Source organism: Heptranchias perlo, chromosome 1 (genome assembly GCF_035084215.1).
Source record: "Heptranchias perlo isolate sHepPer1 chromosome 1, sHepPer1.hap1, whole genome shotgun sequence".
Lineage (NCBI taxonomy): Eukaryota > Metazoa > Chordata > Chondrichthyes > Hexanchiformes > Hexanchidae > Heptranchias > Heptranchias perlo.
In genome coordinates, this window is record NC_090325.1 from 92569930 (window position 1) to 92595549 (window position 25620).

The following is a 25620-nucleotide window of genomic DNA, read 5'->3' on the forward strand; positions in this document are numbered from 1 at the left end:
TATGAGTGACTCCCTGGCCTCATGAGCAGCCAGGTGAGCCGCTGTTCTGCCCATAGGTTCCTCCTCCTCCTTCTCCTCAATGTGGATGGCAGATGTGGATGATAGATGAGGGGATGGGGCCTCATCAACTGGAATCTCTCTCTGTTGCTCCATGTTACGCAGGACACAACACACTCCCATAATGTGACCCTCTCTCACTGGTGCGTATTGAAGCACTCCCCCAGTACGATCGAGGCACCGAAATCGCATCTTCAGCAGCCCTATCACATGTTCAGTTATAGACCTGGTGGCGATGTGGCTGTCATCATATCGACGCTGTTGCTCCCTGATGGGGTTCCTCAGAGGTGTCATGAGCCACATGTGCAGGGGGTATCCTTGTCCCCAAGGAGCCAGCCCTTAAGGGTGTTCGGTGAATGGAAGAGACCCAGGATGTTTGATTCCCTCAGAATGAACAAATCGTGGCAGCTGCCAGGGAATCTGGCGCACACGTTAAGGAATCTTGTGTGGTGGTCACAAATGAGCTGAGCGTTGATGGAGTGATACCCCTTTCTGTTGTTGAACAGTCCTGGCTTGTGTGGAGGTCTTCGGATTGCTATATCAAAAAGCAGGATAAATCCAATCCGGCCAATTACCGCCCCATCAGTCCACTCTCAATCATCAGCAAAGTAAAGGAAGGTGTCGTCGACAGTTCTATCAAGCGGCACTTACTCACCAACAACCTGCTCTCCGATGCTCGGTTTGGGTTCCGCCAGGACCACTCGGCTCCAGACCTCATTACAGCCTTGGTCCAAACATGGACAAAAGAGCTGAATTCCAGAGGTGAGGTGAGAGTGACTGCCCTTGACATCAAGGCAGCATTTGACCGAGTGTGGCACCAAGGAGTCCTAGTAAAATTGAAGTCAATGGGAATCAGGGGGAAAACTCTCCAGTGGCTGGAGTCATACCTAGCACAAAGGAAGATGGTAGTGGTTGTTGGAGGCCAATCATCTCAGCCCCAGGACATTGCTGCAGGAGTTCCTCAGGGCAGTGTCCTAGGCCCAACCATCTTCAGCTGCTTCATCAATGACCTTCCCTCCATCATAAGGTCAGAAATGGGGATGTTCGCTGATGATTGCACAGTGTTCAGTTCCATTTGCAACCCCTCAAATAATGAAGCAGTCCGAGCCTGCATGCAGCAAGACGTGGACAACATCCAGGCTTGGGCTCATAAATGGCAAGTAACATTCGCGCCAGATGAGTGCCAGGCAATGACCATCTCCAACAAGAGAGAGTCTAACCACCTCCCCTTGACATTCAACGGTATTACCATCGCCGAATCCCCCACCATCAACATCCTGGGGGTCACCATTGACCAGAAACTTAACTGGACCAGCCATATAAATACTGTGGCTACGAGAGCAGGTCAGAGGCTGGGTATTCTGCGGCGAGTGACTCACCTCCTGACTCCCGAAAGCCTTTCCACCATCTACAAGGCACAAGTCAGGAGCGTGATGGAATACTCTCCACTTGCTTGGATGAGTGCAGCTCCAACAACACTCAAGAAGCTCGACACCATCCAGGACAAAGCAGCCTGCTTGATTGGCACCCCATCCACCACCCTAAACATTCACTCCCTTCACCACCGGCACACAGTGGCTGCAGTGTGTACCATCCACAGGATGCACTGCAGTAACTCGCCAAGGCTTCTTCGACAGCACCTCCCAAACCCCGACCTCTACCACCTAGAAGGACAAGAGCAGCAGGCACATGGGAACAACACCACCTGCACGTTCCCCTCCAAGTCTCACATCAACCCGACTTGGAAATATATCGCCGTTCCTTCATCGTCGCTGGGTCAAAATCCTGGAACTCCCTCCCTAACAGCACTGTGGGAGAACCATCACCACACGGACTGCAGCGGTTCAAGAAGGCGGCTCACCACCCCCTTCTCAAGGGCAATTAGGGATGGGCAATAAATGCCGGCCTTGCCAGCGACGCCCACATCCCATGAACGAATAAAAAAAAAATCGATTGCACCCTGTACACGTGGGAAGCCAGCTACAGAGTGGAATCCCACTGCCCTCTCCGTCTGGCTGAGGTCGTCCATGGGGAAGTCGACGTAATGCAAGGCTCTGCGAAACAAGCCATCAGTGACCTGTCTTATGCACTTGTGTGCTGACAAATTAGAGACGCCGGTGATGTCACCGGTGGCACCCTGGAATGACCGGAGGCAAAAAAGTTGAGGGCAGTGGTAACTTTAACTCCGACAGGTAGTGAGATGCTACCAGGCCCAGCCAGGAGCAGCTCAGCATGAAGGAGGCTGCAGATGTCTGCGACCACCTGGCGACTCACACTCAGCCTCCGTATGCACTGCTCCTCAGAGAGGTCCAGGAAGCTGAGCCTCGGTCTGTAGACCCTCTGACGAGGGTAGTGCCTCCCGCGACGTCGCTCCCTATGTTGTTGCCCTTTGTGCTCTTGTGCAGGTGCTTATGGCGCAGCACTGTGTTGTGGAGCTACAAGTGGTGGAAGTGCACGCCATGCCTGGCGAGGATGGTGATGTTGCTCGTCCTCGGATGTACTGGTGAATGCAGCCATCAAGTACTTCAAGTACTTGAATTACTTGTTTAAATATCGTCCCGTCAGCTTTAATTGCCGGTGGGACTTCCGGGTTTGGGAACAGCGCGCGCACCCAGATGACTCTGGGTCGTGCATGTCCTTAGGCGTGTTGGAGCTGGGATTTCTGCCCGCTCCTGGAAAGCGTAATTTTCTTCGCACCCCGCCCCCCCCCAGTTCCGTTTTAAAATCGAGCCCATTAAGCCTGCTAAAATCCTCCACAAGTTTCAGCACCACTTCCACTACAATGGAAATGCACTGATAAAATGAAGGCTAGATTGATAATTCTTCTGTTCAGTTTGTAGGAGTAAAAATTCATCTCTGCCAGCTTTTGGGCCCAGAATCAACACTGCGCCTCAGGCCTCATTTCAATAACTCTGGCAACCTGCTGATCTCTATCGTGTCTCCATAGGCAGCTCGCCAATCTCGGTAAACAAATTTCAGTGCGGTGCCCAGAACTGGACACAATACTCCAGTTGTGGCCAAACCAGTGTTTTATAAAGGTTCATCATGACTTCCTTGTTTTTGTACTCTGTGCCTCTATTTATAAAGCCCAGGATCCCATATGCTTTTTTAACGGCTTTCTCAACCTGCCCTGCCACCTTCAACGATTTATGCACATATACCCCAAGATCTCTCTGTTCCTGTATCCCTTTTAGAGTTGTGCCCTCTAGTTTATATTGCTTCTCCTCCTTATTCCTACCGAAATGTATCACTTCGCATTTTTCTGCATTAAATTTCATCTGCCACGTGTTCGCCCATGCCACAAGCCTGTTTATATCCTCTTGAAGTCTATCACTAGCCGCCTCACTGTTTACTACCTTCCAAGTTTTGTGTCATCTGCATTTCAGCGCTACCCAGCCTCTCCAACATCCAAGATGGCGTCTCGGCTGCGCATGCACGTTTCCAGTATGACGTGCGCTGGATACCATCTTGGTATAGGAGTTGGCGCACGTGCAAATACCGAACGCCGGAAGCATGTAAAGTAGGGAGAAAATGTGTGCAATCAGTGTGCAATGCTGATTTAAAGTGATAGACACCATTTTGGCACTTAACGCTCAACTCAACGCACAGTCTTAACCACGTCCACCTGAACGTGTCTTGGAGTGCCTGGAGGAACCCCCACCAGCGCTATTTAAAGGGACCATGCAGGTGTTGCAGGTTAGTTGCTGGATTATTACTTCTGGCTGCTGATGGAATAGGAAGTGTTTTTTGAAGCTCCCTATTTTTACTGAGAGTTCCTAGAGTACACTTGAGAGTGGTTTGGCAGGTACTGCCTTAAGCTTTGGCAAGTTACAACCGTGGTTGAACAACATTCCTGATAACCATGGCTGGTCTGTGAGGGCTCCCGCTGGGCATTGAGCATGACTGTGAACATGCAGAGAGGCCACGCATAACAGGTCAAGCTGCGAGGAGAGGGAGGACAAGGAGGCGCAGGGCACTGGGCAGGAGGCCATATCCAATGAGGGCCTTCCGGGACCAATTCTCTTACCTCAACATGACCGAGGAGGATTGCATCCGACGCCTGAGGTTCACCAAGGAAGCCATGACCGAAATCTACCAACTGGTGCGGCCACAACTGCAGCCTCAGAGCAGGACAAGGACAGCATTGCCTGTGGCTGTGAAGGTCACCGTGGCGCTGAATTTGTACTGCTCAGGATAATTTCAGGCCTCTGCTGGCGACATCTCGCAGTATGCAGTGCACTGCTGCATAAAGGAGGTCACAGACGCACTGTACCAGATGAGGAACAGGTTCATCACCTTCCGTCTCCACAGAGACAAGCAGAACGAGTGAGCACAGGGGTTCGCTCGCATTGCTGGCTTCCCCATGGTGCAGAGTGCCATTGACTGCACGCACATTGCCCTGTGTGCCCCGCATATTAACTCAGTGGTTTTCGTCAACCGAAAGGGCTTCCACTCCCCTCAACTTGCAGCTGGTGTGCGACCACACACTTCGAATCATGGAGGTCGATGCCCGCTACCCTGGGAGCAGTCACAACACCTTAATCATGCGGCAGTCCAATGTGCCACCTATCTTTCACCCGACTCGGCAAGTCAAAGGCTGGCTACTGGGCGACAAGGGCTATCCCCTCACGCCATGGCTCATGACACCGGTTAGGAACCCACGCACATGTGCACAGCAGGCCCATATCAAGAGCCATGCTGCCACACAGAACATCGTGAAGCACTCCATAGGCTTCCTCAAACAACGCTTCCGCTGCCTGGACCAGTCTGGAGGAGCCCTGCATTACTCCCCTGAGCGGGTGGGCAGATTTGTGGTGGTGTGCTGCATGCTGCACAACCTCACCATCATGAGGGACCAGTCTTTGCCACCAATGATCGGAGAAGACCCTCAGCCAGAGGTAGAGGAGAGGGAGGCTGAGGAGGAAGAGAATGAGGAGGAGGAGCCGGAAGCGGAAGTGGAGGAAGAAGCAAGGGTGCAACAGGGACCGCACACCTTGTCTGCAAGGGCTCTGCGTGCTCGCCTGATCTGTTCCACTATCAATAACGTCAGCTACATCCCCCAACTCACCAACAGTCCTACACTCCTCACCTTTCCGCTCCCACAAGAAAATCAAATCGCCCTCCATCTGATTGCACACTGGTTTTCCCCTCAGTTCATTGCATAAATAAAAACCACCACCAAATGCAAATTCAAGGTCACATTTATCAATCAATAAATGAAATTATGCAAACATAACAGAACTATTCACTCTTGTGCATTCCCTTAGTGCCTTTTGTTCGTGTGCCTTTACCTATCCTGGAGCTCCTACAAGGTGCTTCCCCAGTGGCTGCAGCATGGGTGGTGGGAGGCTCCTGGCCTTCAATGGAGGACCGTGCAGATGGCCTTGGAGGACGACCTCAAGCAGCTCAGGGTCGGGAGTGCCTGGCTTCAGAATGCACCATTTCAGCATGGGCTGCAGCAGTCTGGCCTGGCTGGCCGATAGGCAACAACAAGGGCACTGGCGGAATGGCAGGGGTGGGAGCAGGAATGCTGTTGTCCAGAGAGAGGACAGCAGGTCTGACTGTCATGGCGCCAGTGCCACTCTCCCGGGGCGGCGCCTCAACACTCCCGGTCATCAGCTGGAGAACGGATTGCTGGAGTGCTGTGATGCCCTGGAAGCCCCGTTCCACAGTGGTCCCCAGAGCCACGATAGCAGCAGACTGAGCTTCCATTGCAGCAGTCTGAGCAGCAACCGTAGCTTGCAGACCTCTGATGACATCGGATTGTGCTGCAATGGAAGCCGCGACATTGGCCATCAGACGCCGCATCTGGTGGAGGTGACCACCCGTTTCATGTTGGAAAGGATGGGCTCCAAGCTCTGCGCAAAGCCCTATGCCAAGTTGGAGCTGGACTCCTCCATGCCCCTTCTCATTGTGTGCAGGCTTTCTGGCAGGCTTTCTAGTGCCCCAAGCATTTGTTGGTGTACCCCCATCAGCCGTCTTCTGTAGCCTGGCCCATCGAAGTTGTCATCTGACTCTTCTGCCGCAGAACTAGTGAGCGACTTCACCCTCTGGTGAGCTGGCACCTGTGGTATCCGTTCCCTCCGCCCCGGCTCCTGTGCACTTGTGCTCGGTGTCTCACCACTTGCAGATCCCTCCTCTAAACTAGCATCTAAAGGACGCGCAGTGTCTGTCTCTGAGCTGGTGGAAGCAAGTGTCAGATCGAGTAATGGCGTGGTTTCAGTGTCGTCCTCCTCCTCGGACGGTGCTGCCACGTGTTCTTGGGTATCTGCAATGACAAAGGGAAACAGGTTGCGTTGTGGAGCGGAGTGGGGAGCAAGTAAGACGTGCATGCTGGCAACATCTGCAACACGTGAGTCAGAAAAGATTATAGGAGGAGGAAGATGTGGAAAAGGAGAAGGAGCATTTGATATGCAGAGACCCCCTTCATTGGGACCCCGAGCGCGGCATGTTGTCATGGCTGCAGCGTTGGCCCGCCCAATGATCCAAAGCACTGTCTCCTCTAGGGGGGTGAGGACGTGTAAGCATCCCTGTCCACCCTCAGGTCTCTCCTGCTGCCGGCTGTTATGCGCCACCTTCTCCTGCAAGACAGAGGACAGAGTGTCAGTGAATATCCTGCAAGGTGTGTGGGTGATGTGCCTGTCGTGGTCAAATAGCTGCCAGTTTGTGTGACCTGTGAGTGGTGATTGTGTGGCCTGCAAGTATGGTACCATGTGCAGGTGAGATGCAGCATGCCGAGTGCAGCATTGCAAACTTCTTACATTAAATATAACAAATGTACGAATACGTCACAGGTGTTAATATTTGTCAAAATGCAGTGTTTGTTGGTGAGTGGGTGAAGGGGAGTGTGATGCGTGGAGCTGTGGTGCAGTTGGTTGGATGTGCCACTTGGCACTTGCATTCACTCACCTTGACCACTCGTGTCAAATCATTGAACTTCTTTCGGCACTGCACCCACGTGCATGGTGCCATGCTCCTGGCGTTCAATTCCTGCGCCACAGCTTGCCAATGCCTGCGAAGCTGCAGTCTGGATGGTCTGCTGCCACCCTGCGGGTACACCTTCGCCCTCCTTTTGTCCTCCCCTTCCACCAGGGCCTCCAGTGCATCATCGGAGAAGCGTGGGGCCCTCTCTCACCAGTCCTGCCATCCTCGCGGCCATCTTAGTGAACTGTGCATGTCCCATTTAAAATGTGCACCTGCATCTTTAGGAGGTGCATTCTCCGTGCAGCCTCTCAGCAGCGCGGGTAGCACTGGCTGCACGGAGATATCATGGTAATTAGCAGGCAACACGAAGTTCACATGCTGCCTGGGTAGAGGCCATCGGGTGAGGGGTAATAGCGCATCACGCTACCTACACCCGAAAATGGCCCTTATCAAATTTTTTTCCCCCATTGGGTTATAATATTTTTAGGAGACACAAAATAGATAAGAAAGGATGAGGCGTGGTGATTTTGGTGAAGGAGAGAATGTTTCTAGATTTTAATTACTTACTCATTGACAGGGAGGGTGTAAATGGAGAAAAGGGAATGGAATTCCTAAAATAGGTGTAGGTCTCCTTCCTCAAGCAGTATGTTCGTATGCCTTCAAGGGGAGATGGACTGGTCCATCACCGGCATCTCCACTTCAAGGGGAGAGGCACTATTAGATCTAGTAATGAGTAATGAAACAGAGTATGGGTGAGCACCTTGGGAGCAGTGACCACAATATAAGGTTTAAGGTCCAAATAGGAAGAGAAAAAGTTAGTACAAAACAAGGGTACCATATTAGGATAGGGCAGATTTTAAAAAGATAAAGGGTGGGTTTGAGTTAAAGCGGAAAGACAAATTGGCACATAGGACTGTAGATCATCATTGGGATAATTTTAAAAAGGAGATTGCAAAGTTGCAGAATTAATATACAGCATTAAAAAATGGAGACTACTTCAAGTTTCATAATGCTGTGGATAAATAAAGAGGTTAAAAACAAAGTGCAATTGAAGAAGAGGGCAGATGGGGCCTATAGGTATGATAAAAATAAGAGACAATATGAGAAAATAACGAAAGAGGTTAAGAAAAGGATAAGGAAAGTGAGGAGGGGCTATGAGGGGAGAATCTCAAAAAATATTAAAAGGAACAGTAAAGTATTCTACAAACATATCAGTAAAAAAAGAATTGTTAAATGTGAGGTGGAACCCCTGAGATGAGACTATAGTGAGTTAGTAGAGGATAAATGAAAAATGGCAGAGATACTTAACAGCCTTTAACTGCGGCACCTCTTTATATTTGAGCTACTATCCAGATTTTGCACAAACCCATCAGCCTACCTGCTAGCACAAGGTCAAGACTGTGCTGGGAGCTTATGCTAATTATTCAGCTGAGCTAAGCTGACTTCACAAAATTGGGCACAGTCAGTTCAGTGTGCAGTGGGCCAGCTTGGTCTGGCTGTCAGCCATTTCCAGCACAGATTTTGCTGGTCTTGCAAAATCAGGATTCATATTACAGTTCAGAATCAGAGCAAGTCAAGAAGTTTTTTTTAAATGCTTCTGTGCTATATTATGTACATACATATATATATATATATATATATATATATATGTGTATATATATATATATATATATATATATGTGTGTGTATATATATATATATATATATATATATATGTGTGTGTATATATATATATATATATATATATGTATATATATATGTGTGTATATATATATATATATATGTATATATATGTATATATATATGTGTGTATATATATATATATATAAGTATATATGTGTATATATATATATGTGTGTATATATATATATATATGTATATATGTGTATATATATGTGTGTATATATATATATATATGTATATATGTGTATATATATATGTATATATACATATATATATATATATATATATATACACACACAGACTAATGTATAAGGTGACACATACTTCACAGGGAAAAAATCCTGTATAAGATGACCCACCAGTCAATGCAGTTCCCCAGAGAGAAGGAAATTTGTTTTAATGTACGGTGACTGTTTCACGTAATGCAAGCACTGGACATAGACAGTAAGCCTGAGTAGCTAGTGAGAAACCAGGAGCCTGGGAGATGGGGACAGGAGACTGGGACCTGGAATGAAGGGAGTTAGAGACCAGGAGCTAAAGAGAGGTGAAGTAGGACGGTCAGGAGTAGGTGTGTGCACTTCCCAAAGTGAATTAAATATTATCCACCATAATGAGCCACATATAAAACTACCTCCTTATTTTCAAACCCCAAACGATGACATCAATTTCTAGTCTTATACATAACTATATTCATCTTAGGGCCAATTTCACAAAATTGTGCTTATGGCAAGAACCCTGAATTCAGGTGTATGCGACCAATGATTTTCCCTTTGCGTTCAAACAAGGCTCCTTTAAACTAGCACTTTGTGCTTATGTTTAAACCTTTGTGGACCACAGATTCATTCATACAAAACCAGTATAACTAATATACTAGCAATAAACAAATCATGCTAACTACACATACGCTTGCAATAAAATCACTGTACCTGTGAGTGAAAATGCAGATTGTTCACATGCATTTTGTCAACACAGCTGCTTTACACAGAAACAAAGCAAGTCACACGCCATCCTGACTTGGAAATATATCGCCGTTCCTTCATCGTTGCTGGGTCAAAATCCTGGAACACCCTTCCTAACAGCACTGTGGGAGTATCTTCATCACACGGACTGCACCGGCTCAAGAAGAAGGCTCACCACCACCTTCTCAAGGACAATTAGGGGTGGGCAATAAATGCTGGGCTTGCCAGCAATGCCCACATCCCAAGAATGAAGTAAAAAAAGTGAAGCAAAATCTAAAGAGTTATATTAAGTTTACTGACAACGATACTGATTATTTTAACTAAAGATGTTAAAGTTTTAGCAATCGTTGATTAAACAATGGCATTCCAACTTACTTGTTATATAGAACAATATCAGGTCTCCATATAGAGCTACTGGGTATTCGGATGGCATCAAGTCCATCATATTTGTCTCGGTCCCACTTAAGGAAAGCATCAAACCAGATTTGTCGAATCCAAAGGTAAGCGGTCAGAATTTGGTTCCTTTCATCCTAAAAACAAATTACCTTTTAAAAATCATATTAAAAAAATTTAATTCAAGTACTGTTACAATATATTTTTTTCACATTCTCCCTCGAACTACAATCATCTTCTCCATTTTAATTAACTCAGCATTACATCTGCCACCACATTCAATGCTATGTAGGCTTCACATTTTGCCAACCATTATCAGCACTCCACAGTGAACGGAAGTGGCTAAAGTAGTCTTGTCACCAAATAGTTCTTTAACTAGTATTCTTACTGTCTGGAACAGGACACTTAGTGTTCTACCACTAGAACTACTTTGTCACCCAATGATGTACTACTGTTCCACAAATAAGTTAGCAGAAGGCCGTCTTTTCAATTGCTGTTGGAGACCCAATTAGCAAAATGCACAAGAGCAAACTTATTACTTCTCCAGAGAAGCGAGTTCATAGCATAAAACATGGTAGGGATAAGGCCACCTAATAACTAGGTTTGCATCTATCCAGAATTTTTTTTTGGAACTAAATACATTCATGGTATGATAGCAATCTCCCATCAACAAGAGCTTGGTTACATCTAATGAGGAGCTCCTTGTAATTCAAGTCCTCAGAGAACAATGCTAAAATGGCTTCACCACTCTACCATTGTTATATTTAACCACCAATCTCCTGTAAGCCAACTGAAGGTCAACTGGGCACATGAAGAACGGGTCTTCTGTGCGGAAGAGCAATCATTTCCAATTACTTACTTGGCCTTTAAACATTTCCTACCAAAAATCATTGTGTATTCTTTGCAAATTGGGCACACTTTAGACACTTCTGGAGAAAAGAAAATCGACTGATCTACAAACTCTTCTAATGTGATGATGCCAACCGGGAAGAGAGAGTCCATTTCTGGGATTTTAAATGCTGCATAATTGTGTCTTATGAGTTCATTTTTAAATGCAAATCTAACTACAAAATTTTAATTCAAAATAATCTAATCAGTTTTGTGGAAAAGGCTATATTCTATTTTATGAAATCATTGAAAATATACAGCTGTAACCAACAGAGCGAGCTTCATTTGTGCCAGCATTTTTATTTCCCTTTTTTATGCAACGTGGATTTGTTGATCAGTCACAGTTTTATGGACAAAGTCCTTGGAGATTTTTCACTGAACATTAGAATTGCTGATAGGTAGCTTGGAGATGAGAAGGGGGAAAGGGGATGCAAGTTGTGTTTAAACCCTCACGAGGGTGATTCGTCGGTTTTATACTTTGGAAGTACTCAGGTTTTTATGTAATCAAGCTTGAACACTATACAGTAGAAGCCCCATAAGAAACAGATTGCTTTCTGTACAATTGAGTGTTTAGGGGAACAGAAATGTTAACAGATTAGCATTCTACCAGCCGAAGCTAAAATTCGCATGTCTCTACACATTTATTTTAATGTGCCCTCCCCTGTCAATGTGCTTGTGCTGAGTCTTAAGCTAGGATGGCAGCAGTACCCTAAGCAGGAGTGTTTGGGCATGCTTGCAGTCACCTTTGGATAGACTAGGTTTAAGGGGAGCACTGTGGTGACAAGGCATTTGATGAGGTTCCAAACAAGAGATTATTAGCAAAAATGAAAGCCCATGGAATTGGATGCAACCTTGCAACGTGGGTTGGTAATTGGTTCAGAGGTAGGAGACAGAGAGCAGGGATAAAGGGAATGTATTCTGATTGGCAGGATGTGACAAGTGGTGTTCCCCAAAGATCTGTACTGCGGCCTCAGCTTTTCACCATATATATCAATCACTTGGATGAAGGAATAGACAGTTGTATATCCAAGCTTGCAGATGACACTAAGTTAGGATGCACAGTAAGTTGTGCAGATGGGAGCAGGAAGTTACAAAGAGACACAGACAGATGAAGTGAGTGGGCAAAACTGTGGCAAATGGAGTTCAATGTGGGGAAGTGTAAGGTCATCCACTTTGGATCCAAACAAAGGCAAATCAGAATATTTTCTTAATGGTGAGAAACTAGGGACCGTGAAGGAGCAAAAAGATTTTGATGACCATGTACACAAATCAATAAAAGCTAGTGGATAGGTACAAAAAGTAAACAAAAAGGCTAATGGAACATTGGCCTTTATCTCAAGGGAGCTGGATTACAACGCGGAGGAAATTATGTTTCATTTGTACAGAGCCTTAGTCTCACCCTGTCTGGAGTACTGCATCAATTCTGGGCACCGCACCTCAGGAAGGATACACTGGCCATGGAGGGGCTACAGCGCAGATTCAACAGAATGATACCGGGCCTTAAAGTGTTAAATTATGCATAAACATTTCCTGTATTCCTTTGAGTTTAGAAGATTGAGCGGTGATCTAATCAAGGTGTTTAAAACAACAAAAGGATTCAATAAGGTAGATAGAGAGAAACTATTTCCTCTGGTGGGGGAATCCAGAACAAGGGGGCACAATCTTAAAATTAGAGCTAGGCAATTTAGGAATGAAATCAGGAAGCACTTTATCACGAAGGGTTGTGGAAATCTGGAAAACTCTCTCCCAAAGAGCTGTGGATGCTGGGTCAATTGAAATTTTCAACACTGAGATTGAAGATTTTTTATTAGGTAAGAGTATGAAGGGACATGAATCAAAGGCAGCTAACTGGAGTTAAGGTACAGATCAGCCATGATCTGACTGAATGGCACAACAGGCTTGAGGAGTTGTATGGTCTGCTCCTGTTTCTAAGTGGTAGAAATACTTCAATAAAGCAATGTTGACGATCCATTATTGTTATATTGGTGCATTTTCAATTAGAGGAAAGAACACTGTTACAGTGCCTTTCACAACCTCAGGATCTCCCAAAGTGTTTCACAGCCAATGAAGTACTTTTGAAGTGTGGTCACTGTTATAATGTAAGGAAATGTGGACGGACAGGGAAAACAAGTATAGGTGTGAAGAATGATGGTGTAGCAATAGGAAGATGGTGCTGATTTGACTAAGGGGGTTCTCTTTTTATTCAAGCTGTATGGTCAGGAGGTTGGGGGAGGGGAGGGGGAAAGATTCTTACTCTATGGTAGTGAAACAGTTATTAGTGGCTCAGGAGAGGGTCAAGCGAGTTTCTTCTGCAGATGTGAAGAGGGCTGGTGGTTGTTGCTCTTTATCTGGTTCCAAATAAGCCATATCATGGGGGGGGTCACAGTATTGAGCACAGCCTCCATCACTCAGTGTAAGAGACTAGCAGCATTCTGCAATAAGTCCCAAAGCAGGAAAAAACATTCTAATTGCAAAATCCAAAGATACAGCCCTTTCTTGACAATATCAGCCCATTACTTTAAGATAGAAAGCACCTAAATGGTAATTCAGTAACTAGTAGGTCAGAGTTTATGGGGGCAGTCTGCCCAAGATCTGCATCAAGCCTTATTAGAGGAAATCTGGGTGCACACCCATTTGGCATCCATTTGCATGTAATTTACATTGCTGTGCTGTCTTCAGGTGCAGCCAGTAGAAAAGCCATAAAGGATGTTCAATGGCAGAACGTAAAGGCAGGATTAGCACCCAAATTGTCTCTGTTGTACCCATAATTGGGTTGCTACATTGTAAGCTCAGTGCAGAATCACAGAAGAATGACACAAGACTCTCTGGCAACTGTTTACCTATTTTCCAAATGCACAGGCATGCCCATGGTTTTTGCAGGGCATTCTATATTACTTCCATACAAATGGACTTGCGCTGTCACCTATTAAATCTTACAAGCTATGAGCACAAAGCATACCAACAAGGTATGCTGCACCTGAAGACAGCATAGCAATGTAAATTACATGCAAATAGATGCGCACCCAGATTTCCTCTAATAAGGCTTGATGCAGATCAACAAGGTACCTGCATGTTGGCTGTTCTTAGGACTTACGTAACATGGTCGGTGGGCTGAATCCTCTCGCATCTTCCATGTTCCAACATATGCCCCTTTACTATTTACTCGCAGGAGAAGGCCAGACTTTCCAGCAGGAAGTAATGCCATGAGTAAACGTGGTCTCCAACACCCAGTAGTGGCAACATTGAATTAGGAATAAGTTTTTGAACTTAAATAAATTAGCCACTGTAAAGCTGGCCAGCAAACCCCCCACACATATACATACACACCTGGTAGTTTATATCAAGTAGATGGGCAAAGTATGCATTTCACAAAGTTTTTCCTCACATTCTGATTAAAACATTCAGACTACCTTATTGTCCTTTGAATGCTTACCATGCATGCCTAGACTGCAGATGGTCATAATTTCCAGCTGCAAATCATCACTGAAATACTTGATGCACTGAAATTTCAAAAGGACTTCACAAAACAAATCCTTCTAACAAAACCTAGCTGCAAATGCATTGTTCTTGTACTTGCGCACATGGGATTTTGCTGTGAGCAGCGAACAAACGGTACCAGCCGTTCATTAGACTTGCACTTGCCCATAGACTTTCTATGAGCTTTTGCACGGCAAGTTCCTGGAAATTAGAGATCCAAAAAGCACGGTGCCCTCTACAGGGCATCTGAAGCCTGTTTGAACAGGGCAAGCAACTATGTATCTCCTTAACCAATCAGAATGAAGCATCATTAACAACAGTGCAGTCAGAATAAGGAAGTGTAAGTTAGAATAGTGAATTCAAAGTCAAATTATGTACCGCAAGCAAAATGAAGAGAGGGTAAGAAAGATTGAATTAAGAGTAAGAGATAAAAGAAACAGAAATAGTAAAAAAAAAGTATTTACATTTTTAATACATTAGAACGGAGAGCCAGACAGCGAGGTGCCATTTTCGTGCAGCTTTTGGAGGAGCATCACATCTCGGCCAGTAACTTCCAGACTTCCGCATCTAACCGTGCATGTGTGGTTGCTGAAAGTTACTGTCCAATATGCACATGAATAACAGTGAGCGCTGTTAGCCTCACGGTTATTTTTAAAGCAAAATCCAGCCCATGATGTTCTTCCAGATGAACTCTTGGGTGTCACTTTATATGTCCCTGACACTTCCAACATCTCAACATTGGGCTTGGCTTATATGTGTGACTCTCCTCCAGTTGGTCTCTTCCCCTTCTGTTATGTGCTGCCTCCTGCTCCTCCTGGCTTGACACTACGGTAAGTAAAAAAAAGCTTTAAAAAAACTGTTTATCGGCAGCCTTCCTCTTTATGGACCATTGGTTAGGCCGTTGTAGACCTGGTAAAACAGACTGAAGCATAGGCGGCACATCTTCAAGACAGTTTTCGACATATTTGGCATCAGGGTCCTAAAATAACGTTAGACCACTGATTAGCATAATCAAGGGGCCGAGTGCCTGTTTTAGACCAGCGCTTCGGGCACTCCAGGGAATCAGGCACGGGATATCGCATCCGGAAATTGATTCCCCCAACTTCTATTTTTCAGGTGACGGGAACAATTTCTCCCCGATATATGAAGAGGTCTCATGCAGTCAGCATTGTAACATTTATTCCTCTTCAATTAGTATGGGCACTATCCAAGAACCTGCCACAACTCCCAATCCAGTTAAAGAAGCTCGAATCTCATAACACCCCAAATCATTCACTTCTCCTGGCAGATTCAGATCAACTTGAGGAAGAACCATTGGGTGAAGCATTGAATATTTTTTTTTATTCGTTCATGGGATGTGGGCGTCGCTGACAAGGCCGGCATTTATTGCCCATCCCTAATTGCCCTCGAGAAGGTGGTGGTGAGCCGCCTTCTTGAACCGCTGCAGTCCGTGTGGTGACGGTTCTCCCACAGTGCTGTTAGGAAGGGAGTTCCAGGATTTTGACCCAGCGACAATGAAGGAACGACGACATATTTCCAAGTCTGGATGGTGTGTGACTTGGAGGGGAACGTGCAGGTGGTGTTGTTCCCATGTGCCTGCTGCTCTTGTCCTTCTAGGTGGTAGAGGTCATGGGTTTGGGAGGTTCTGTCGAAGAAGCCTTGGCGAGTTACTGCAGTGCATCCTGTGGATGGTACACACTGCAGCCACTGTGCGCAGGTGGTGAAGGGAGTGAATGTTTAGGGTGGTGGATGGGGTGCCAATCAAGCGGGCTGCTTTATCTTGGATGGTGTCGAGCTTCTTGAGTGTTGTTGGAGCTGCACACATCCAAGCAAGTGGAGAGTATTCCATCACACTCCTGACTTGTGCCTTGTAGATGGTGGAAAGGCTTTGGGGAGTCAGGAGGTGAGTCACTCGACGCAGAATACCCAGCCTCTGACCTGCTCACGTAGCCACAGTATTTATATGGCTGGTCCAGTTAAGTTTCTGGTCAATGGTGACCCCCAGGATGTTGATGATGGGGGATTTGGCGATGGTAATACCGTTGAATGTCAAGGGGAGGTGGTTAGACTCTCTCTTGTTGGAGATGGTCATTGCCTGGCACTCATCTGGCACGAATGTTACTTGCCACTTATGAGCCCAAGCCTGGATGTTGTCCAGGTCTTGCTGTATGCGGGCTCGGACTGCTTCATTATTTGAGGGGTTGCGAATGGAACTGAACACTGTGCAATCATCAGCGAACATCCCCATTTCTGACCTTATGATGGAGGGAGGGTCATTGATGAAGCAGCTGAAGATGGTTGGGCCTAGGACACTGCCCTGAGGAACTCCTGCAGCAATATCCTGGGGCTGAGATGATTGGCCTCCAACAACCACTACCATCTTCCTTTGTGCTAGGTATGACTCCAGCCACTGAAGAGTTTCCCCCCCTGATTCCCATTGATTTCAATTTTACGAGGGTTCCTTGGTGCCACACTCGGTCAAATGCTGCCTTGATGTCAAGGGCAGACACTTTCACCTCACCTCTGGAATTCAGCTCTTTTGTCCATGTTTGGACCAAGGCTGTAATGAGGTCTGGAGCCGAGTGGTCCTGGCGGAACCCAAACTGAGCATCGGAGAGCAGGTTATTGGTGAGTAAGTGCCGCTTGATAGCACTGTCGACGACACCTTCCATCACTTTGCTGATGATTGAGAGTAGACTGATGGGGCGGTAATTGGCTGGATTGGATTTGTCCTGCTTTTTATGGACAGGACATACCTGGGCAATTTTCCACATTGTCGGGTAGATGCCAGTGTTGTAGCTGTACTGGAGCAACTTGGCTAGAGGCGCAGCTCGTTCTGGAGCACAAGTCTTCAGCACTACTGCTGGGATGTTGTCGGGGCCCATAGCCTTTGCTGTATCCAGTGCACTCAGCCGTTTCTTGATATCACGAGTAAATTGAATTGGCTGAAGACTGGCTTCTGCGATGGTGGGGATATCGGGAGGAGGCTGAGATGGATTATCCACTCGCACTTCTGGCTGAAGATGGTTGCAAACGCTTCAGCCTTGTCTTTTGCCCTCACGTGCTGGACTCCGCCATCATTGAGGATGGGGATGTTTACAGAGCCTCCTCCTCCCGTTAGTTGTTTAATTATCCACCACCATTCACGACTGGATGTGGCAGGACGGCAGAGCTTTGATCTGATCCGTTGGTTGTGGAATCGCTTGGCTCTGTCTATAGCATGTTGCTTCCGCTGTTTAGCACGCATGTAGTCCTGAGTTGTAGCTTCACCAGGTTGGCACCTCATTTTTAGGTACGACTGGTGCTGCTCCTGGCATGCTCTTCTACACTCCTCATTGAACCAGGGTTGATACCCTGGCTTTATGGTAATGGTAGAGTGAGGAATATGCCGGGCCATGAGGTTACAGATTGTGCTGGAATACAATTCTGCTGCTGCTGATGGCCCACAGTGCCTCATGGATGCCCAGTTTTGAGCTGCTAGATCTGTTCTGAATCTATCCCATTTAGCACGGTGGTAGTGCCACACAACACATTGGATGGTGTCCTCAGTACTAAGACGGGACTTCGTCTCCACGAGGACTGTGCGGTTGTCACTCCTACCAATACTGTCATGGACAGATGCATTTGCGACAGGTAGATTGGTGAGGACGAGGTCAAGTAAGTTTTTCCCTCGTGTTGGTTCGCTCACCACCTGCCGCAGGCCCAGTCTGGCAGCTATGTCCTTCAGGACTCGGCCAGCTCGGTCAGTAGTGGTGCTACCGAGCCACTCTTGGTGATGGACATTGAAGTCCCCCACCCAGAGTACATTTTGTGCCCTTGCTACCCTCAGTGCTTCCTCCAAGTGGTGCTCAACATGGAGGAGGACTGATTCATCAGCTGAGGGAGGACGGTAGGTGGTAATCAGCAGGAGGTTTCCTTGCCCATGTTTGACCTGATGCCATGAGATTCATGGGGTCCAGAGGCAATGTTGAGGACTCCCAGGGCCACTCCCTCCTGACTGTATATCACTGTACCGCCACCTCTGGTGGGTCTCTCCTGCCGGTGGGATATGAGTGAGGAGGAGCAAGTGAGGACAAGGTGGGAGTGGAGCAACAGGAACAGGCCAAATATTCCTATGTGCTTCTTGTCATAGCTCCTTTGTGGAGTGTGAAGAGGCGCTACCTAAAATGTAATAAATACCTATCTAGTGTTCATTAATATTTCCTCCTCCCCTCTGTTGTCAAATTGGCAATTAAATGTGCCAAGGCAACATTCTGGATAAGCAGACTATCATACAACAGGTGTTTATGGAGTAAACATATTCTTTGCAATAATGCAAGACAGAATATAGGGATAAATACTTAAAAGGTCAAAAATCTTGAATAAAAGCAGACAAATGACTGCCGCTGCAGAGAACAATGTATACTGGGTGTCCAGCGAAATGTAATTTGCATATTTTAAATAAGACCACTTTGATTCAGAGGGAATAAAATAATAAATTTGCATGCTGGCACATTTACCATCTGCAGTGCAACAGCAAATGTGCTGGTGCTACAAAGGGAGAAAATGCACATGAGGTCATTAAAGCCTAGAAATTACCATGTGCACTGGTATCGTATGAACACTTAACATGTTAAAATAGCAACGAGAGAATTTAATAAAGACATGTTAAGCATTCAACGATAACATGGCTCACAGTAGTTTCTAGGCTATCGTGCTTTTTTTTAAGTAATTGTCAGGTTGAAATTTAGCTTCTCAAGTTTCAATATGAATTAAGTGCAAATAGCAATATGTAGATTGCATATTTATCCAGATTAGGGACAAAAAAGGAGATCTTCTGGTGGAGGCAGAGGGCATGGCTGAGGCACTAAATGAATACTTCGCATCTGCCTTCACTAGAGAAAAGGATGCTGCCATTGTAGCGATATTGGATAGGATAAAAATAGATAAAGAGGAGCTACTTAAAAGATCGGCAGTACTCAAAGTAGAAAAGTCACCTGGTCCAGATGGGATGAATCCTAGGTTACTGAGGGAAGTATGGGTGGAAATTGCGGAGGCTCTGGCCACAATCTTCCAATCCTCCTTAGATATGGGGCTGATGCCGGAGGACTGAAGGATTGCAAAAGAGGAAAGGGATAAATCCGGCAATTACAGACCAGTCAGCCTAACATCGGTGGTGGGGAAACTTTTAAAGACAATAATCCATGACAAAATAAGTTGGCACATGGAAAAGTATGGGATAATAAATGAAAGTCAGCACGGATTTGTTAAAGGAAAATCGTGTTTGACTAACTTGATTGAGTTCGTTGATGAAGTAACGGAGAGAGTTGATGAGGGTAGTGCAGTTGATGTTGTATATGGACTTTCAAAAGGCATTTGATAAAGTACCACATACTAGACGTGTTAGCAAAATTAAAGCCCATGGTATTAAAGGGATAGTGGCAGCATGGATACAAAATTGGCTAAGGGACAGAAAGCAGAGAGTAGTGGTGAATGGTTGTTTTTCAGACTGGAGGGAAGTATACAGTGGTGTTCCCCAGGGGTCAGTATTAGGACCATTGCTCTTTTTGATATATATTAATGATCTGGACTTGGGTATAGAGGGTATAAGTTCAAAGTTTGCAGATGACATGAAACTCTGAAATGTAGTAAATAATGTGAAGGATAGTAACAGACTTCAGTACGTCATAGACAGACTGGTGAAATGGGCAGACACATGGCAGATGAAATTTAACGCAGAGAAGTGTGACGTGATGCATTTTGGTAGGAACAATGAGAGGCAATATAAACTAAATGGTACAATTTTAAAGGGGGCGCAGGAACAGAGAGATCTGGGGGTGCACATACACAAATCTTTGAAGGTGGCAGGACAAGTTAAGAAGGCTGCTGAAAGAGCATATGAGATCCTGGGCTTTATTAATAGAGGCATAGAGAGCAAAAGCAAGGAAGTTATGCTGAACCTTTATAAAATACTGGTTAGGCCTCAGCTGGAGTATTGTGTTCAATTCTGGGCACCACACTTTAGAGAGAATGCAGAAGAGATTTACTAGAATGGTGTCAGGGATGAGGGACTTCAGTTATGTAGAGAGACTGGAGAAGCTGGGGTTGTTCTCCTTAGAATGGAGAAGGTTAAGGGGAGATTTGATAGAGGTGTTCAAAATCATGAACGATTTTGACAGAGTAAACAAGGAGAAACTATTTCCAGTGGCAGATGGGTCGGTAACCAGAGGACACAGATTTAAGGTAATCGGCAAAAGAGCCAGAGGCGACACAAGGGAACAGTTTTTATGCAGCAAATTGTAATGGTCTGGAATGCACTGCCTAAAAGGGTGGTGGAAGCAGATTCAATAGTAACCTTCTAAAGGGAATTGGATAAATACTTGGAGGGAAAAAATTTGCAGGGCTATGGGAAAGAACTGGGGAATGGGACTAATGGATAGCTCTGTCAAAGAACCGGCACAGGCATGATGGGCCAAATGGCCTCCTCCTGTGCTGTACCTACTATGGTATGAAATGATAAATAGACAAGTGGACAAATATATTTACGTAGGTTCCCTTGATGGCTCAATGAGTTTATCCAGTGAGCAGCAGAAGCAATACAAATCAGAAAGGCCCCAGGTTCAATCCCTGATCTGTGCTGAGTTAGCTGATCTCAGTCAGGGCAGTAGTAGTCGTCCAACAACGTGACCTCTGTGCCACTAGATTAGGGAATAGAAAATCCTGCTTCTGATTGCTATCCAGAAACCTCTAGCGAAAGTGCACGTGTGTAAATATCAGGTGTGAAGGACACAATCAGCTGCTGTGCTATTGGCAACTAAATAGCCTGTTGACATTCACGGTCATGGCTCACAGGTGAAGAGTGGCCACTTAGGTGAGGTAGTAAAGGGTGAGTGGTCCAGTCGAACCCCACCTCAGCAAGGTATCCACACCTTCAGGATGAAAAAAAGGAGGGAAAGGGAGAATTGGTGAGGAAAAGAAATTTAAGCAAATCTTACCATATCTTTAATTTGGGAGAGGGTGATCTTCAGAGTGACATTTAATGCTAGATCTGTATCTTCCACAGGCCTGAGAGCATCTGTATAATCTTCAAATAACTTCTTAAAGAGCATTTGAGCATACCTTCCATCTGCTGACTTAGTACCTGTTCAAACAGGAAATAAATTCTTTATTCGAACACATATGTAATAAAATATAGTGAAAAATATAATTAATTTAAATTCTATTTTTATCTGTTTATTGACTTATCTTAAATTAGATTGCATTTCAAGTGTAACTTATCCTGGAAACTGGTACAAAGCAGAACAAGGTTCTCTCTGGGAATTGCAAAAAATTGTTTAAGAGGCTCTGTATAACTTCTTTAGCTTAACCAATTTATTTATAGAGTAGAACTTGAGAAAAAGGCCCATGAGGACCTATTTTTGCACTAGTTGTAATTTTATTGCCCAATTACTCCCAAGCAGAAAGCTGTACATTGTGCAGAAATGTTTATTTTGATAGTTTTAATGCTATATCACAGAGTTTAACCTAACAATAAACATTTATCATCAATTTCGTCAACTATTTTAGAGAATCTAACTAATTTAAGTCTGCCCTTATGTAAGTTTTACATCATCTGCACTGCAAGTCCCAGTGGAACCAAGATTTAATACTGTCAATGATTACTGCCATGCTGGAATTAACAATATTGTCTGATTCCTATGGCAACTGTTATTGTATTATACAAGGACTATCATACTAGAGTTACACAGAATGTACAGTGCAGAGGTAGGCCATTCGGCCCAACAGGTCCATGCCACACAAGCTTCTTCCCACCCTTCTTCATCTAACCCCATCAACATATCCTTCCATTCCTTTCTCCCTCATGTGTTTATCTAGCTTCCCCTTAAATGCATCTATGCTAGTCGCCTCAACCACCCCTTGTGGTAGTGAGTTCCACATTCTATCCAATCTCTGGGTAAAGGGGTTTCTCCTGTATTCCCTTTTGGATTAATTAGTGACTATTTTGATACACTCGTGGGATAGTGCCCATTGAATGAGTGTCTATTTCGAGGTTTTACGTGGCTCGTCCATGTTGCAATATCCAGCTTCACCACAGCCAAGTTGGGCCGGCTGCTAGTGAATCGCAGGTACTTAAGGTGGGGAGGAGGTGTTGATCTGTGACTGGGAAAACAGACATTACCGACAGGTTCACCGGGCATGGAATCCACCATAACGGAGAGACGTGACTGAGCTAGTGTCGTTTGGTTAGCGGCAATGCCTGCCGATTACCCATGATCATCATCTGATAGTTGCGCTTTATTACTAATTATCACACATCAGACAACGTACAATAACATAACAGCAACGGATTTAACATGTAACGTATTTACAGAGAGTCGGCTTAGCGGCTCTTAAGTTGACCCATCAACTTTGTCATTTAAATGTCCATATAGTGTCACTTGTTTCAGGAACCCCCCGCGGGGTTGCATCTATTCTGGTTTCCATACCCACTGATCTGGGGATTAAATGGTATATCAGCTCTCCTCTTGGAACGCCTTCCTCGAAGTCTGTGGAGCTCTCTTCCACATCACCGGCTGAGAACTACTTTCACGGTCCCCTGGTCTTCGGAATTGACTGACAGTCCGTTCCAGTCCAGTCTTCCGTGATTTGGTTTACAGCTGGGCACTTGTAGATCTTGCCAGGTTGCTATCTTCCATCGCGATAGAGGCTTGTGATGCTAGAACTGCAGGAGTCAGTCTAGCGGTGCAGCTTTTGTATTTTACGCCTTGGTTGGCTGCCACCAAATGGCGGGGAGGTTTTTTGCCCGGTACCAAACCCATCCGGCTGTGAGCGAACTCACATATTTTTGTTTTAAAAGGTTCCCCTCCTGAGGGAGTGTGATCACCGTCTGATCATCCTTTGTGCATTCTCTGAGCAGTCGCAACAGCCATGTATCGTGAGGAGGCTGGCGGGAACACGACTCACTGTGACCGAGAACACACAAGAGAGTCACAGTTACAGTAAGACGAAGACTTCACCAAGTGAGTGCTAGTTGGGTCGCGATTTTACAGCAGAGCTGCACGACTACAGCTACATTGCTACTGTAACCGGACGTACTAAAACAAACACCGGCTGAGGGCAAGTCGTTACCCCCAACTTTTGGTTCCATACCAGGCATCTACCTGGGCTCTGGCCTGGACAGGTCAAGAGAGAAATCGCTTTCCTCCGCGGATCTACGCAGATCACCTGTTAAGCAAGTTCTTCGAGCAGCCCATTCAGCCAACAATGTTATGTTGTTTCCAGCGGGACCACGTGGCGCGGCTCACTGTGACAGAGAACTTACAAAACTATCACAGCTCCAGCAACCAGAGGGCAACCTTCCGAGGCCACCTACTAAGGCCTCGAAGAGTGTCTAGTTCTGGTCTTCCCCGCAAGTGGAAACATCTTCCCTACGTCTACCCTATCAAACCGTTTCATAATCTTAAAGATCTCTATCAGGTCACCCCTCAGTCTTCTCTTTTCTAGAGAAAAAAGCCCCAGCCTGTTCAATCTTTCCTGATAGGTATAACCTCTCAGTTCTGGTATCATCCTCGTAAATCTTTTTTGCACCTTCTCCAGTACCTCTATATCCCTTTTATAATATGGAGACCAGAACTGTTCGCAGTACTCCAAATGTGGTCTAACCAAGGTTCTATACAAGTTTAACATAACTTCTCTGCTTTTCAATTCTATCCCTCTAGAAATGAACACCAGTGCTTTGTTTGCTTTTTTAAAAAATGGCCTTAATAACCTTTGTCGCTACTTTTAGTGATTTGTGTATCTGTACCCCGAGATCCCTCTGCTCCTCTACCCCATTTAGACTCTTATTATCCAAGGAGCAAGTGGCCTCCTTATCCTTCCTACCAAAATGTATCACCTCACACTTGTCTATATTGAAATTCATTTGCCAATTACACGTCCATTGTGAAAGTTTATTAATGTCTTCCTGTATTTTTTTGCAGTCCTCCTCAGTATTAACTATACCCCCTAATTTGGTGTCATCCGCAAATTTTGAAATTGTACTTCCGATTCCCAAGTCCAAATCGTTTATGTAAATAGTGAACAATGGTCCCAGCACCAATCCTGGTGGAACACCACTTTCCACTTTATTCCAGTCTGAGTAACTACCTTTAACCCCTACTCTCTGTTTTGTAGCCAGCTTGCTATCCAATCTGCTACCTGTCCCCTGACTCCATATGCTCTGACCATAGTCATGAGTCTACTATGCGGTACCTTATCAAAGGCCTTTTGAAAATCCAAACTTATTTTATCTACTACATTACCCTTGTCTATCCTTTCTGTTACTTCTTCAAAGAATTCAAAAAGGTTGGTCAAGCATGACCTTCCCTTTTGAAATATGTGCTGACTATTCTTTATTATGTTTTCGGTTTCTAAATGTTTTTCTATTACATCTTCGAGTAAGGATTCAATTATCTTTCCTACCACCAATGTTAAGCTAATTGATCTATAGTTCCCTGGACTTGTTCTAGCTCCCTTTTTAAATATAGCAATCACACTAGCTGTCGACCAGTCCTCTGGCACTTTTCCCTTTTCTAATTAATTTTTATATATATGTAATAGTGCCCCTGCTATCTCTTCCCTAACTTCTTTTAATATGCATGGAAGCAATTTATCCGTACCAGGGGTTTTATCCTCTCTAAGTTCGATTGGTTTATCAATTATCTCCCCCCTTTCTATCTTCAAAGTCTTTATATCTTTTGTGATCTCTTCTTCTAATGTCATGCTCACCATATTAGTCTCCCCGGTAAATACTGAGGCAAAGTAATTATTTAATATTTCTGCCATTTCGCTGTCACTACCTGTGAGTTTATCATGTGTATCTGTTAATGGCCCTATCCCTATCCTGATTTTTCTTTTGTTATTTATGTGACTGTAGAATACTTTACTATTTCTTTTTATATTCCTTGAGTTTGGCCATTAAGTGGTCCAGAATTAAAACCACACCACTTCTGCGGCAAAATTCCAATTTCAAAGTGTTAGCTAGCTCCACAACCTTCAGTCTAAAAACACAGAGCCAATTATCCATTCGACAACCTGGATCCCACCAGCATGGAACATGTAATCCCGAGTTAGGAAATTTGGTGGGAAACCCCTTTCACCCATTCCATGTTCAACTCGTTCTGAACATGATCAACTGTTTCATCCCAGGCCCATTAAGCCAAGATTGCCCCATTCTTTTGGAGATCAGCATGTGGTGTGAGGAGAGGTAGCTGGTTTTAAT

General features: G+C 45.2%; 1 protein-coding gene across 1 annotated transcript in view; it reads right to left on the bottom strand.

Annotated features, from left to right (window-relative positions):
* The window catches only part of chrna9a (cholinergic receptor, nicotinic, alpha 9a), a 44032-nt gene that overhangs the window by 11301 nt on the left and 7111 nt on the right, over positions 1–25620 (bottom strand). Inside the window, exons 3-4 of the mRNA XM_067969374.1 lie at positions 21356–21501; positions 9999–10153 (exon numbers count right to left, since the gene is read on the bottom strand). Coding sequence (XP_067825475.1) covers positions 9999–10153; positions 21356–21501 — 301 coding nt within the window. The remainder of the gene's footprint in view (positions 1–9998; positions 10154–21355; positions 21502–25620) is intronic.